This window comes from Anolis sagrei, chromosome 1 (genome assembly GCF_037176765.1).
Source record: "Anolis sagrei isolate rAnoSag1 chromosome 1, rAnoSag1.mat, whole genome shotgun sequence".
In the NCBI taxonomy this organism is placed as follows: domain Eukaryota; kingdom Metazoa; phylum Chordata; class Lepidosauria; order Squamata; family Dactyloidae; genus Anolis; species Anolis sagrei.
Window position 1 is genome coordinate 243077675 of NC_090021.1, and position 16295 is coordinate 243093969.

The window sequence follows — 16295 nt, forward strand, 5'->3', positions numbered from 1 at the left end:
GCTATAATTTCAGAACATATTTATCACCGTAACCCCCTCCCAAAGTTCAGAACATTTCACTCATCCACTGATTTTTTGGAGGAACTTTTAAAGGTTTTACCAACAACATTTTAATTTTAAAAAAGAAAACTACAAGAGCAGTCTCCTAGAATTTTGCTACAGTTACACAACATAACCAAGGCATCACTCCCTCCAAGTTTCAGAAAGATTCACACATCTACTGATTTCAGGGGAAGTTTTTAATTTTTCTCATTTTTTAAAAGAAGCCACAGCAGTTATTTCCTTAAAATTCTCTATGATGTATCTTAGCTGCTATGGCTGGCTGGAGTGGAGTGGGGTAGGGTGGCCACACTTGGAGGACACATTTACCACTGCAAACTCATCAAGTTTCAGAATTTAGAACTGGGTCTCCCAAAACACACAGAATGTTTTTGCATTAAAAAAATGGTTTAGGACTCTACTCCTAGCCCCGCACTGAGTAAAAAATTAGAACTGATAGTTACTTTTCTTTAAAATACAGCCGCCGCCCCAGAACAGATAGTAGCACTAATTGAGATTTCTTTTCTTTAAAAACAGCAACTGTATTGCAGTAGTAACAATACTACTACTTAGCTAGGCAGTTAGTAGCCTTGCCTTGCCTGCGTCTACTAGTGCCTACAGCATGCTATCTAATCTCTTCTCTCCTGCCCGCTCTCTCATCCCAGCTCGCTCGCAATCCAAGCTGCCGCACGGCACTCCTGAATTTAAAGAGGAATGGCCACGGCTCCAGCTCTGCCTACCCCCCCCCCCCAGCCCTGATAGGCTGAGAGGAATAGTAAGTTTGGCTTCGCCTCCCGGTAATTAAAACTACGTCACAGAGAGAGTTACGATGCTTACGCAACTTACGCAAAACTACTAGGTGAGAGCTTGAATTCTTAAATTTTTGGAGTCGGCACCGTCCACATTTCTTAATTTCTTGATGTATTGTTATTGTTGTTATTTGCTTAATTATTTGATTTGCTTTGTTGTTATTTGCTTAATTATTTGATTTGCTTTGTTTATTGTTGTGCTATGTTTTATTGTATTGTGTTCTGAGGCTTCGGCCTGTGTAAGCCGCATCGAGTCCTCCGGGAGATGCTAGCGGGGTACAAATAAAGTTAATAATAATAATAATAATAATATTGCATCATATGTATAAATCCAATAAAATACATATGACACAGCCCTAATATGTATAGCTGTGCTCTGTATTTTGGTGCTTCAACATTACTACATTGGCACAAGGATCCTTTTTCTTCTGGAAGAAGGGGGGGTGGGTGGCGAAAACATGGAATTATGCTAAAATGCCTTGCCTGTCTATAGAGAGGCTACAGTGCACATAAGCTTCCAAATGTGACCAAGATGGTGAAAAGTCTGAAAGCAAAGCTCTACGAGGAAAACAGAAGGGGGCTGGATATGTTTAGCTTGAAAAAGAGAATACTGAAAAGTGATAGGACAGTCATCTTTAAATATCTTGAGGGGATGCCATGTAGAAGATGAAGTAAGCCTGTTTCCTGATGCTCCGGAGAAAAGGATACAAATCAACAGATTAACATTACAAGAGCAAAAAAGCCACCTAAATATTATGAAGAACCTGAACTGTTCAATAGTGAAATAAACCGTTGCTTTGGTAGGAAATCAATACACAAAAACAGATTCAGAGAGTAAAAAACCAGAGCAAAAAAATACCAAAATACATTAAATATTTAAAATACTTGAAAACGCACATCAAATTTTAGATATTAAATGCTTTCTTTAAAAAGGATGGTCTCCACCATTGATTGGAAGATCACTAATGAGAAAGTACAACAGGCCTCCCTCAGTCTGGAATGTCAAACCTTTGATGCAGGTTGGGTTGGTAAATCAAATATACACTGAGATGCAATAAAATATCATGCACGGTTCCATTTAAAAGGGGAAAAAATGAAGAAGCAAACTTTTATATGTATTTCATATACAGGCAATCTCCAAGTTACAAACAACTCATAATTACAAATGGGGTTGAGAAAACAGGAAGTAGAGAAAACAGGAATTTACCTGTCCCTAGGTAGGTAAATTCACTCCTGAAAGAGTTATCATGGGGAAAAGGTATCTCCACTGATGTTTTCTCACCAATCCTTGTTTTCACAAGAAGCCAAATTTTTCAAAATTCAATTATCACAGGGACAGAAAGTGAGGTGAAATCTTGTGAACAGGGGTACAGACAGCAAGCAAACACCACAGGGATGTTAACTCTTTCCAATGCTATCCAAAGATAGATAGATATGTATGTTAGATAGATAGATATGTACGTATATGGCTGGATTTACACTTTAAAATGTACCTGTTCCGACTTACAAACAAATTCTACTTAAGAACAAAGCACATTACTCTGCACATTACCTGTAATTAAGATCATACTACCGACATATTCGTATGTGCATTTTGGAAAGACAGTGATCAACTGAAAATATGGGGAAGTGGCTTGGAAGAACATCTGCTTGTCAGTCTTATAAAAATTCATCCAATTATCAAAATACTTTGACTGTAGGGTCACTGCAGGTAGGTGTTGCCACCAACTACAGATGGTGATCACTCAGAAGCAGTCTATCGTCTAGAGCAGGGGTCCACAAACTTTTTAAACAGAGGGCCAGGTCACAGTCCCTCAAACTGTTGGCGGGCCGGATTATAATTAGAAAAAAACATGAATGAATCCCTATGCACACTGCAAATACCTTACTTGTAGTGTAAAGAACATTTAAAAACAATACATTAAAATTAAGAACAATTTTAACAGATATAAATTTATTAGTATTTCAATGGAAAGTGTGGGCCTGCTTTTGGCTGATGAGATAGGATTGTTGTTGTTATTGTGTGCTTTCAAGTAGTTTCATACTTAGGTTGACCCAGAGCGAGGACCGGGTAAATGACCTTGGAGGGCCACATCCGGCCCCCGGGCCTTAGTTTGAGGACCCCTGGTTTAGAGTAATGTGCAGAAATCATGGTAGTCTCTGAATATGCAAGATAGTCATCTCTTATCTAGAGCTATATGCAGTTACATCTTTTGTGGTTCCATGTTTGCTTAGTATGAACTGCATGATTTGAGCTACAGTAAATGGCACATAGTCTGTGAACTTCTTGTTTTTAAAATTGTTTTAAAAACCCTCATACTTATTATTTAGCTCTTGATACTTTGTTTTATTGTCTATTATTGACAATTCTGACCATTTTGATTCAGTTTCATTGTAACTGAGTCAAAGACCATTGACCAACTCTGGCTGAATGTACATTCTTTGTAATTAAGATTCTAGTTTGATATAAAACAAATCTCAATGTCTTTGATTTCAAATTAATTGAAATAAAAAGAAGAAAGACAAGGAAGAAGTTATGTTATAAAACAAATGGTAAGATATAAACCTGAACAAAATAGTACACATAATATCTTGAAAGTTCATACAAGTAAACAATTGGCCAAGTTTTTAACACAAATATCCTTAGGATTGGAAATACTGAAACACCAAGAAACATTGAAAGCTCTTTAGCATCCTTTAGTGGTTGTTCCTTTCCACTACAACTCTAGGAACTGTTTTCTAAAATATAGGAAAAATGGGAAGTTGATAACATAGAGTAGGAACCCCCAAACTAAAGACTGTGAGCGGGACATGGCCCTCCAATGTCATTTATACGGCACCTGCTCTAAACTTTTAAACGCAGATTGCATAGTAACACCATTGGGATGAAAAACACAAGCTATATTGCTAGATGTTAAAAGAGCTCCTGTAAAAAAAAATGCTTGACAGGCTTTCCCCCAATACAGGGGACATGTTTTCTATGGAAGTTAAATATTATATCTTGGTCTTTGGAGAGAAAATGAAGGGTGCAAAGGATCTCACTACCTCTGAGGATGCTTGCCATAGATGCAGGCGAAATGTCAGGAGAGAATGCCTCTAGAACATGGCCATATAGCCCGAAAAAACCTACAACAACCCAGTGATTCCGGCCATGAAAGCCTTCGACAATACATAAAGTGGTTACTTTTTTTTTAACTACGGCTCATGCTTTTTAAATTGTTTTGTTGCTTTACTTTTCCTTTTATTTGATTTTTAGAGTTGTAAAATTATTTGTTCCTTATATTTCGTTTATACAAGAATCTCTTGTTTTTAATTCAGAGTAAATCTTAAAAGTGAAATATTTATGTATGACAGAAAATTTCATTACCAGGATGCAACTTTGTCTTTCCCATCTTGGTGCTCTCCGGATGTTTTGTACTTTAACTATAATCGATCCCCATAAACCTGGCATTTATGTTCCAAAGACTTTGGAATATATCAGAAAGGAAGAGGTCAGCCTAGACTATTGGAAGTTGATGCCCTTCTGACACATATGTCTCTGGGAAGAGAAGAATGACACCTTTCCTCAGAGGGAATGTATGTGTGCATATGTGACTTCAAGTTTCCTGCTGACATAATGGCAACCTCATAAATTTCACAGGATTTACTTTGTCAAGGCATACACAAGAGCAGTTCCTTTTTCTGAAATGTAGTCTACAACACCTGGTATTTGTTGGCAGGCTCCTACCCAAGTACTAACCAGGGGATGACCTTGCATAGCTTCCAAGATCAGATGGGAACTGTTTTCTTCAGGGTATTTGTGGCCCTACATACATAAGAAGATAAAACAAGACTGTGAAGCTTTCCACAAGACAACTCTCTCTGCTAAGTGGTATGTTGTGCTAAATCTCTCTTGGCCCTTTTAAAATAATAAAGCAAAAATCGTTTTTTTCAGTACTCAGAAAAATCCTATTCACAGACAATGGAGGGCTCTTCCAGGGGTTTCCGACAGGTTGAACATCTCTTATCCAAAATTCTGAAAAACTCCAAAATCTAAAATTGTGGCTGAGATAGTGATATCACAATTCATGGTGTACTGTACACAAACTTGGTTCCATGCAGAACATTATTAGCAATATTGTATAAAATTACATTCAGTCTATGAGTCTAAGGTGTATATCAAACAAAAATGAATGTAGTGTTAAAACAGTGATACCATCTCCAAGTATCTCAATATTTCAAAATCCTTCCCAAAAATAATAATCTGAAATCTAAAACATTTTTATTCCCAAACTGCCACATGTCAAGGTCATAGTTCTGCAGTCTACTGTGTATACTCATTTACTGTATAATCAAACCTCATGTATAAATTGAGGGAAGATTTGGGAGCCCAAATAATGAATTCTGATAGAGTGGAAGCAATCAGTGCTTCTTTTAGGTTCTCCCAGGATAGACTAAGCTCTTGCTTTTTGTAACTCTACTCAGAGAAGGGAATGGTTCCATTTATTGTAAGAGTTAGGTCACAGTGTGCTCAACACTGGCCTGTGGATAAGTGAAGCCATATTTTTCGGTTGATATTTTGACTAAAATGTTTAGATTTATACACCACTATGTAAGTCAGCTGAGCCTTTCCAGGCTGAACTGCTCTGAACCATAGGCCTGCATCATAGTACAATGATCTTTAGCACATGACTTCCCAACTTGCTGGCCTAAATATGCACCTCTCTACTATAAATCGAAGTCTTTCTCAAAAGTAGGTTTTCCTTAAACCTTTTCCATTCCTATTCTGTCTGAGAAATTTTCCATGATCCCAGGTATATAGGTATATAAAATTCGTATTAAAAAAATCAAACATTTGTTTACTGATAACACAGCCCAATCAAATAAATAAAATAAAATATGGTGTCTTAGCTTTTAGGTCTGTTCCTGGGATTATTCAGGATGCTGATTCTGAAACTTGCACTGGATACACTACTTCAGCTCTAGTTTCTTAGTTAGTTACCATGGTTTTCTGTGGATGAGCAGGTAACAACTAGCAGACGCATATGTTCTGTATCTGAAAAACTAAAGCTGATAGGTGGAAACTGGTGCCATTTTTTGAATCAGCAGGTCAAATATACCCAGAAACAGGGCTAATATATGGGGAACAAAATGTGTGTTGGCCAGTGTAGTAAATCAACATTTGCAAGGCTTGCTAAACAGGCCGATTTTTCCTGTTTATGAAGCACTAGCCCTCCCCTGCCACGGGTTGCTGTGGCTCAGTCCGTGTATATGTTTTGTGTGTATATATAATTGTGTATAAGTGTTTGCATGTGTATGTGCGTGTATATATGGGTTTGCGCATGCTTTGTAATATATATAAATTTGTTTTGTTTTGCTTTTTATGTCTCTTCTGCTGTGTTTTTCAGTGTTTTATGAGTGATGGCCACTCATTGGCCTGATACATGTATTGTGCCCAAATTTGGTGTCAATTCGTCCAGTGGTTTTTGAGTTATGTTAATACCACAAACGAACATTATGTTTTTATTTATATAGATACCTGAAGCCTTTTCTGAAGTCCTAACACCGGGTGCTGTTGCCAACCGACTTCCATAAATGGGTGGCCTTCAGAAACCTTTTACTGGTGTCATATTTTTCCTGATCCGCAGCACTGAGGTAAAGTAAGGGAACCCATTTGAGGTCAGGACGCCCAGTTTTTCAGAAGCAGCATTCTTTGGTATAATTTCTGCAGTTCATTTCGGATGTGGGATGCTGGCAGCACATAGCCAGTAGCAGAAGGGGAGAAATGTGGGAAAGCTGCGTCTCAGGCTGGGTTTACACCAGGCATTGGCAAACTTGGGCCCTCCAGGGTTTTGGACTTCAACTCTCACCATTCCTAACAGTCTCGGGTCCTTAGAGCTGAGGCTGTGAGGAATGGTGGGAGTTGAAGTCCCAAACATCTGGAGGGCCCAAGTTGTCCCATGCCTGGCCTACACTGACAAATGGAGTTCAAAAGGCGTTATCTGGCAGTGTAGATCCAGCCATAGTTTCAACACGGCGTTGTATTTTCCGTGGGCCTGCAAGAGTCCCCGTGCCCCTCGCCTCATCTGGCGTGTCTGAAGGCGAGGACACTGCCAAAGCGCGAGGAGTCACCCGGGAGAGCGCAACCCTCGCAGCCCTCCCTCTCTGCCTGGAACGCAGAGAAAGGGACCCTCTCGGTCCACAGGACCCAAGAAGGCCTCCTCCATTCCAAAGGCCGGGGTGTCTCCTCGTCAGCCCACGCCAGCCTCCGCCCAGGAGCCTTCTTCCTCTCGCAGACGCCGGGACTCACCGGGCCGCGCTGAGTGCTCACGGTGGTCGCCATGGCAACTCCCTCAGGCCGCGGGGTCCCTCGCGCGTCCCCTCGCGCCCTCCTTCCGCCGGAGCCCGTGCCGCGAGCCCAAGTCAGCTGACCGCGCTCCCTTCGCCGCCGCCTGGCCACGCCCCCGGCTCTCCGCTATCCGCCACTGCCCATGCGCAGAAGACGCTCCCACCCCCGCCCCCTCAGCCTCAGGAACCGCTAATCGGCCCCGCGCATGCGCCAAGAGGAGTATGAGCCGGCTGCCAATGGGCGCCCGTCTTTTCCCATCGTTAAGAGCCTTGCGGATGTTGGGAAGAGCGGACGGGCGCGTGCGCGCCCCCGCGCGAGCCTAGTGGTCCTCAGTTTGCTTTGAAACACTAATAACGGCTGCGCAGTAAAGCCAATGATGGGCGACAGCCTTTTGAAACTGGTGCTCAGTGACGTCACAACGTTGACCCAGGCAACGCGCTGCAAAGGGGAGGGGCGCTTCTGCTGACTCACAGGAGGGAAGCCACGCCCTCGGCGGATCCCGATTGGCCGCCTTTGCCGGAGTGGGCGTGGCGCCGTCCTTAGTCCTCCAAGGCCATAGATCAGAGGAGGAAGACGTAGATGGAATCAGTTCGGATGGGTTCTCTTCACTTCCATATAATATGTGTAGTTCGCTCACTCCGGGCAGCCTACACTGTAGGAAGAATGCAGATTGACACCACTTTAATTGCCATGGTTGAATGTCTATGGAATTATGGCAGTTGTAGTTTAGGGAAGCACCAGCACTATTTGGCAGACCTTGTAAAACTGCAACTGCCATGATTACATGACTGAGCCATATAGCAATTAAACCAGTGTCAAAGTTCTTTATTTCCACAGTGTAGAAGCACTGTAGCTCTAGCAAAGACTCCTGTCTCCTCTGAATGAATGCCTGGAGGAGGTAATGGGCTGGAGGAGGAAAAATAAATTGAAACTGACTCCAAACAAGACAGCGGTACCTGCCACCAAGGGTCCTAACTTGAGGATGGAGGTGTGTCAACCAGACCTGGATGAAGTTACACTCCCCCCGAAAGATTGTGTTTGCAGCTTGGAGTGCTCCTGGACCCAAATCTCAGCCCAGGGAGATGTGACCGTCAGGAGTGCTTACTGCCAGCTGCACCCCTTCCTAGATTTGGGTGACCTGAAGGTGGTAATGCACATGCTGGTAACCTCAAAGTTGGACTTCTGCAATGCACTTTACATTGGGCTACCTTTGTACCAAGTTCGGAAACTCCCGATTAGTTCAGAACACAGCAACTAGATTGGTTACAAGAACATCCAGGAGTGAGCATACTATACCTATACTAAAGTCATTCCACTGGCTGTCAATTAGTTTCTGGGAGAAGTAGAAAGTGTTGGCTTTGACCCTTAAAACCCTACATGCATGGCCATAGCCAGAAAAAAAAATTGGGGGTGGGGTGAAACTTTTTTTTTAGCAAATTGTGAAGAGTAGTTCCATAACACAAAATAATTTAAATACTATGGTTCATTCTATATTTTATATAGGATTAATTAAATCAATTTTCTAGTTTAGTTACAAAGTTTAAAGTCTTAAAATAACTGAAAATGACTGTTAATTTGTAATTTATACTTACAAAAGAATACCAAAACGTCTGTTGGAAACATTTGAAAAATGTTTCAGTACACCTTGACAGAAATCAGACTCCACTGAAAACTTCAGTGGACACTCAAGAGTGCAAGTCCAGTTTAACTTTCTTGCCCCATTGTGCTCATGTATGTTTTCAAACGTTTAAGAGTTGAAAACAGCCTATATATAGGCATAGCAATGGGAACCCTACTATCTGGAAAAGGGGAGCAGGGGAGCAAGGAGGGGAAGGCCTAATTCCCCATCAGGAACCTGCCTCCAGCTCACACTGAAGCAAAGGGCACAGCAGGGGAAAAGCAGCCTTAAATAGCCTGCAGCTCCGCCCCTGTCAACTACACCCACCAAGTCTGGTCTCCTTCATGAGAGCCTTCAAATCCCCTCCCCCCCCCCTCCGTCTCAATGCCTTAGCCTTTGCCTGCCAGTTATGGATGGGCCAACTTGGTTGTATCCACTATATCAGCTATTGCTACAACTAATGATAGTGTGAATAAATTGTCAACATTTGCTTGAGATAGTGCTTGCGGTTCTGGAGATACTTGTTTAATTTTTGCTTCTCATAGACTTCGCATAGGGATTTGGTTAACCAGTTAAATTCATAAGTGAACCGGGGGGGGGGGGTTAACCTGAAAAAAATGGGGGGGGGGACCCCTATCCCCACTCCTGGACTACAACCTTGTCTGTGTTGGGAATCAACCTGTGTTTGTGTTCCAGGATCATGATGCTTCTGATGATGCTTTTGAAGTGGGAAATGATGTGGGCAGTGCTGTGAGATATGATGAGGAAAATGATGGTGCTGAGATGCAAGATGGAGATGGTTTGGTCAATGATTTTCATGCAGACAATGACAGAGAGGCCCCAGCGCAAAGGGCACTTTCTCATGAGAATATTCCTGCTGGGCATAGGGATGATGGTTTACTCCCTCTCTCTGTGAGCTCTCAAGATTTGGGTTTGGAAAACAATCTGACACCTGGAAATTTTAATGAGCAGCCAGAAAGGGAGTTGAAAAACAGGCGGCTGGAGTTCAGCCTGGATCGACAACAAACTCAAGGTTTACACCGTTCCGAAAGGCTTCGTCAGATAAGAGCCAAAGGTGGGGGGAAATGAAACCAGTTTCTGGATTTGGGGATATAAGGTTTGCTTCAAGGGAAAACCTGTTAGATTAAGTTCATGTGCCATGGAAATCCTGTTTTAGGGGTCTTGTTCCTATGGATACTTCTAGCCTTTTGGTGTTGATTAGCAACGCCAGGATGGTCTTTGCATCTTGTTTGATTCCTATCTGGATAAATACTGCCTTAGATTGCTTTTATATCTTTTGTGGACATTGCTTTGAGTTACTGCATTTTACTGACCTTTTACTTTTTACTTTCCTATTTTCTTACAAGCATTTCTTTCTACGGGCTATTTTACTAAGCTTCAATAAAAAGGATTTGTTTTTTCACTCATTGTGTGGTGTGTTTTAAAGTCAGAGGGCTTTTCCTGTTCTGGAGTGCAACAGTCTACATAGTTCAAATTAACTACAGGATCACCTTCTCCCATATAATCTTCCCCAAACACTGAGGTCCTGGGGGGGGGGGGGGCATCTACTCCAGCCAGCCAGAACCTGACTAGTGACTGTCACTCAGAGGATCTTTTAATTGGCCGCCCCAAGACTGTGGAATGACCTTGTGGAGTCAGCAAAAGGCTGAGCAACTAGTCAGCCCTAAAGAACATGGTAAAGAAAGTGCTCAAAATGAACTAGCTGCCCAGCGCTTTAGAGTTGGGGGTCTTGAGGTCCTCTAGATCTCTTCTTAAAACTGTGGGTCCCAACCTCACAGGCAGCCAGTGTTATAACAGGAAGAGCCAATTCTCTTTCACATTAGATTGTCTGAAACAAATGACAGTTACCTCACATTTAGCATTGGCCTCCCACAACCCCTTGTGTAATTCCAGTCTCTTCAACAGAACAAAGACAACTTGAATATTAATCTAAGTGCTGTACTGGGATATAAAATTTGCTCATTTTAAAGCCTAGTTAAATAATATTGTTTCCAGCTGCTAAGATCTGCAGCATTAATTCAGTCATTAATTAAAATTCATGCAGCAGATCCCAACAGCTGGAAATAGAATTGTGCAATTAAGAGCTTTCTAAATTTATAACACATTTTTATGCATCATTGTATTGCACGTATGAGAAGATGCTCTGTATTATCACTGTGCTGGCACCCATAAATAAAATGATTATGATGTCATGTAATTAACAGGGCATAGAAAGGTGGCATTCACTTGAATGTGGAGGGGTGACTACCTCCCCACATGAGCAATGTGACTGGATTCAATTTAGTCAGCCAGGTGTGAATGAAAGGTTTATTTAGCCATTCACAGTCTTTTAATTCCAGTGAGAGTTGGGGGGAAAAATCCTGTTTTTTAATTCTGTTAGGACAGCAGAGCCAGGAAAAAATAAAACTGACTTTTGGTTCAATAGAGATTATTCCAAAAATGGATTGTGAATTGGTTTTATACTGTGTCTTGTATTTGTTTTTTCCTATGTTGTACACCGCTGTGAGTCGCCCCCGGCTGAGAACAGCGGTATAGAAGCAAAGTAAATAAATAAATAAATAAAAATCCTCAGCATGCTTCAGCAATGCTGTGTTTCATTTAGGGGGAAGTTTCTCTTTGCTGTGACCATGAAATAGAATTTCACTATTTTTGTGAAATTTTAACAAGTGGGATTGCATGATAAAAGAATGGGATAAAATATTTTAATTGAAATAAATAAATGGTAGGCAAAATTTCCTACAGGCTTTAGACCCTATCTGATCTCAGAAGCTAAGCAGGGTTAGCCCTGGATAGTACTTAGAATGGAGACTCAAGGAATACCAGGAGCTCTAGGCTATGTTTCAGAGGAAGCAACTGGCAAAACTGCCTTTGAGTATTCCTAGCCTAGGAAAAATTATGAAATGGATAGGGTCGCCATCTGAAGGCACATAAATACACAGCACTTGTCAGATTATAACTGTGCTACTATGTTGAAATATATGTTCTGTCTGCTATTTTTAAAAGAAGAGACAAAAAACAATTTCCAAAGCTAATTTTTAGGCCCATGGGAAAATGGCTAGTCATGGCTCTGTGTCTGCATTGTCTTTCCTACACTGAATATACTGGAACAGAATAGATAATACTTACAAATTTGTTCCCAGATGATAGTTATAATATCATACCTGAACAGATGGAGTTCTTGAGTAATCTTTCTTAATTTGCTAGATATTGGGCTTTTTTCCAATTGCATTTTCCAATTGAATTCCCTATCAGCATGAATTAAGAGGTTCCCGTTAAAAAACAGCTAAAGCCTGTTAGCAAGATGTGCAGTATAATTGATCATACCTGTCATTTTTTCACTGTAGTCCATTGTAGGAGTAGGAAACCTTGTGTTTCAGAAGCTTTGAACTGCAACTTCCATTACCTCCAGCTAGCATAGCCAATCAGAGATTATGGTAGTTGTGATCAAAAAGATTTAAAAAGCTTCAGGATACTTACCACCCCTGATGCTTATCATACACAAAGCTGAATAGAAAATACCTAATAGTTCTGGAGTAGTTAGAATCATAGAGTTGAAAGAGACCCCAAGAACCATCCAGTCTAACCACCTGCCATACAGGATGTCACAATCAAAGCTCTCCCGATGGATGACCACTCAGCCTCCAATTTAAAACTTTGGTAGAAGAAGAATCTATCAGACTCCAAGACAGTGAATTCCACTCTTGAACAGCTATTATATAGGATGGCAAAATCAGGGTTCTTCCTAATGTTTAAGTGCAATTGCTTTTCCTGTAGTTTGAATCCATTCTGCCATAACCTAATCTCTGGAGTAGCAGAAAATAAGCTTGTTCCCTATTAAATATGACATCCTTTCAGATATTTAAACATGGCTATCATATCCCCTCTCAAGCTCTTCTTCCCCAGGCTAAAGGTATACAGTTCTCTTACCCACTTCTCACTGGGCTTGACTTCTATTCGCCCTCCTCTGGACATGTTCCATCTTGTCAACAACATCATTCTGGAATTTACACTGTTGACTCATGTTTAGCTTGTGGTCTAATAAAACTCCTAAAACCCTTCCACATGTAGTGTTGTCGGGCATCCTTTATCAGTGTGTTTAAGTTATTCTTCTTAACTATAATACCTTACATATATCCCTGTTGAAAGTCATTTTATTTGTTTTTTTCTCAGCTCTCCAATCTGTTGAGGCCTTTTTCTGCTCCTGTCCTCTGGAGTATTAGCTACGTCTTGCTAACAGGCTTTAGCTGTTTTTAAAGATAAGCCTCCTAATTCATATCACTCGCACATTTGATAAGCTTGACGCGCCTTCCTCTTGGCATGTTTACCATCATCCTCGGACTACGAGGGATCGCCTAAGTAAGTTGATAAGCATTTCCTCTATTCCATCATCCAAGCATTGATTAAAGTTTGAACCCAGTGGCACCCCACTATTCACATTCCTCCAGGATAAAGAGGAGCCATTGGTGAGCATCGATTCTTTCAGCTGAATTGTGAAATAATGCATCCTCCAACTGTCCCAGCCTGATAGGGATAGTCCCAATTAATCTGTTGCCACCCCACTTTTTCATCTTGTTATCAGATATCTCAGTTATTCTGCTACCACCTGCCTATATTTGTCTTCAGTTTACTAATATTTCCATTGTAATAAACTGAGTTGCTCAGAGGCAGCCCTAGGTAATTTTCAATGGTAACCAAACAGTACTTTGGCACCCCTCCCCCAACCAATCACTGATATATATTTTCTGTTCGTCGTGGGAGTTCTGTGTGCCATATTTGGTTCAATTCCATCATTGGTGGAGTTCAGAATGCTCTTTGATTTTAGGTGAACTATACATTCCAGTAACTACAACTCGCATATGTCAAGGTCTATTTTCCCCCAAGAGCGCCTCAAGAGCTCCCCTGAGCAAAATCAACTATACTGCAAATGCTTACTTTGCGTAATGGGTTGAGCCACCCCTGGAGTTGCTGCAAACATTTGCATACTGCAAAAGTGGTTTGCATAAATTAATTCAACGGAGATGTGTCTAGAATCTTGCTGTTCCCAGCAGTCTCCGCCAAAAGCAAACTGTCACAGCCTTGCTTGTGTGTTCTTCCTCATTAATAACTTTTACCATCTTGGCCATATGTGTCCTGATTTTCACGTGTGAAATAATGGAGGATTTAAAATAATACAGTACTTTTTGTTAAATGTGTACTGAAAGTCAAACCAATAGACCTATTTCTCTTTCCTTGTCAGCTATATTTTCACTATAGTCTTAGCCTTGTGCATCTTATTTTTCCAGCTCAATCTAGTAGACTTATTTGTGTCAGCCACAGGAAAATAGAGAGCACTCCCAAATTACGTTTAGATTTCTTTACAAGAGCAGTCAGTATTCAGAATCCTTTAATTCCCCAGTTATTGGATAAAGTAAAAATAATTATATGTGAATAGTCAGAAGTACAGTTCCAGGGAAGCTCACCTCTTTCCTTAAGCACATCTGGGTGAGTTGTACTATCAGACTTTTGACAAAGTTAAAAATGAAAAACGAAAGCCAATTTTACAAATTATTCAAATGTAGCTTGATTAGTTGCTTACTCTCTGGAGCTAAATTATTTAGAGTTAAAGTTTAGCAGAGTTTGTAACTCTTCAAATATAGGTCATTCTTTTATTTAGTGTATAGCTTTTTCCCCATGCTGTGGAATAAAAGAGAAAGAAACAGTGAAGGTGCTTATTAGTTTCTTTGACACATTTTAACCAAAGCAATGCAAATATTAATCTCATTAAAATAGTATGTGTAAAATACCTAGAGATATGAGCTCATTTGTTGACAAATAAGATCTCAAGTTTCAGAGTCACCATTATTATTACATTCTAGAGAGGGAGAATAGTAGAGGATAGGTGAATTGAGAGCAGGGAGAAACAAATCAGTTTCCACCCAAAGAAAACTACCAAAACCCAGCACGGCACAGCCTGCTATCAGTAATAAAGATGTTGATGCCCTTGTGTTAGCTTGCTACTTCCTAGTCATCAGAAGTGAAGCTTTAACTCACAAACACTTTCAGAAGTGAGCAAGACTACTTCTTTAACTCCTGTTCCTAATTAATGTCTAGGCGTGTGTTGGTTGTGACACTGTCATGTTGTACACAGGGCATTGACACAGGTGTCTCCATTGCTGTGGGGATGGTAAATTCATTCTCAGCTTTATAGCTGCTCCTTCCACTGTTGAATGGGAGCTCTCCCAGTGCTGAGGGTAGGCTCAAGTACCAGACCAGCTATGGAAAGAGTGATCTTCATGTCACGATTGTCTCTCCAGGACAAAAGGAAAAGTGGGAGTAAAACTGGGACAATTAAAAATCCACAGAGAAAGTAGGAAGGCAGATGATTATTTGGGAACATCCCTGCCAAATCAGGACCGGGGGGGGGGGGGGGGCATCCATGTGGCCTATTCATTTACTTTAGTCCTGAAAGGAAAGACAGATGGGTTTATTATGAATATTTAATAAAGTCTGTTTCTCTGTGTTGGTTCACCATTCATGAAGGTAAATAGTCCAACACCTTTCCTGCATTATTCCTAACACTGGACTACAATTTAAAGCATATGTTGATACAACCAGAGCACCAGACTTCAAACTTCCAATATACTTAGCGTAGCAATATTGGATTCTCTTGTTTGTTTCCTGGGAAGATTTGATGCCTTCAAGCGATACATAAAACATTTAACTAGTTAAATTGTGTTTTCAAACTTTGTATCTTTCATTATTTTAATTTTCTATAGCAGGCAAAAACTACTTTTTAATGAGAATGAGGCAGAACATCAAGTGCTCAGAGTACACTTTGGAGATTCTTTCTCCTGAACCACTGTTACAGAAGCACAGCCTTGTTTTATATCTGGAAACCTGAGGGCAGATTTAGATTTATCCGTCAAAAAAAGTGTGGCAACCCCATTGTCACTAGAAAGTAGAAAGCAACATCTGAAGAAATAAAAAACATCAAAGACTCAACACCTCAAAGACTCATCCTGGAATAAATGTGTTAGCCTTTAGCATACCATGGTATTCCTTACCTTTTACTGCTCCTGCCTTTCTTTATGCAGCCATGCAAGTAGGTCCATTCTCCCCAATAGCATTATCTCAACCTAATTAAAATTCTGTACATCAGGTTAGAGAGAAAATAAAGCAATAAAATAAGGTGGTAGCTTTAAAGGTAGGATCTTGATTATGGAGTACTTGAGCCCCCCCCCCCCCCTTAAGAATTGTTCTTTCTGTTTGTCATAATTTGGGAGTGGGAAAAGAAGGGTGTTATCTAGGCTTGTGTCCAGGGCAACATTTTAAAATATCTTTAAGAAAACCCCTTGCTTATTCTTTATTCCTCCTCCCTACTCCTAAACATAAAATAGTAACTCAAGTAAGGACATAATGCAGTGCAAGATAACAGCTGCAGAGATTGAATCTTTGTTATGAGTTTCTGATCTGTTGTGAGACCTCAGTTTTCCAGTGATGC

The 16295-nt window shown here is 40.7% G+C and overlaps 1 protein-coding gene across 1 annotated transcript in view; it reads right to left on the minus strand.

Annotated features, from left to right (window-relative positions):
• The window catches only part of TOLLIP (toll interacting protein), a 38569-nt gene extending 31271 nt beyond the window's left edge, over positions 1-7298 (minus strand). The window contains exon 1 of the mRNA XM_060769011.2: positions 7138-7298. Within this exon, the coding sequence (XP_060624994.1) occupies positions 7138-7170 (33 nt within the window). The 5' untranslated portion in view covers positions 7171-7298. The remainder of the gene's footprint in view (positions 1-7137) is intronic.
• Between the last annotated feature and the right edge of the window lie 8997 nt (positions 7299-16295).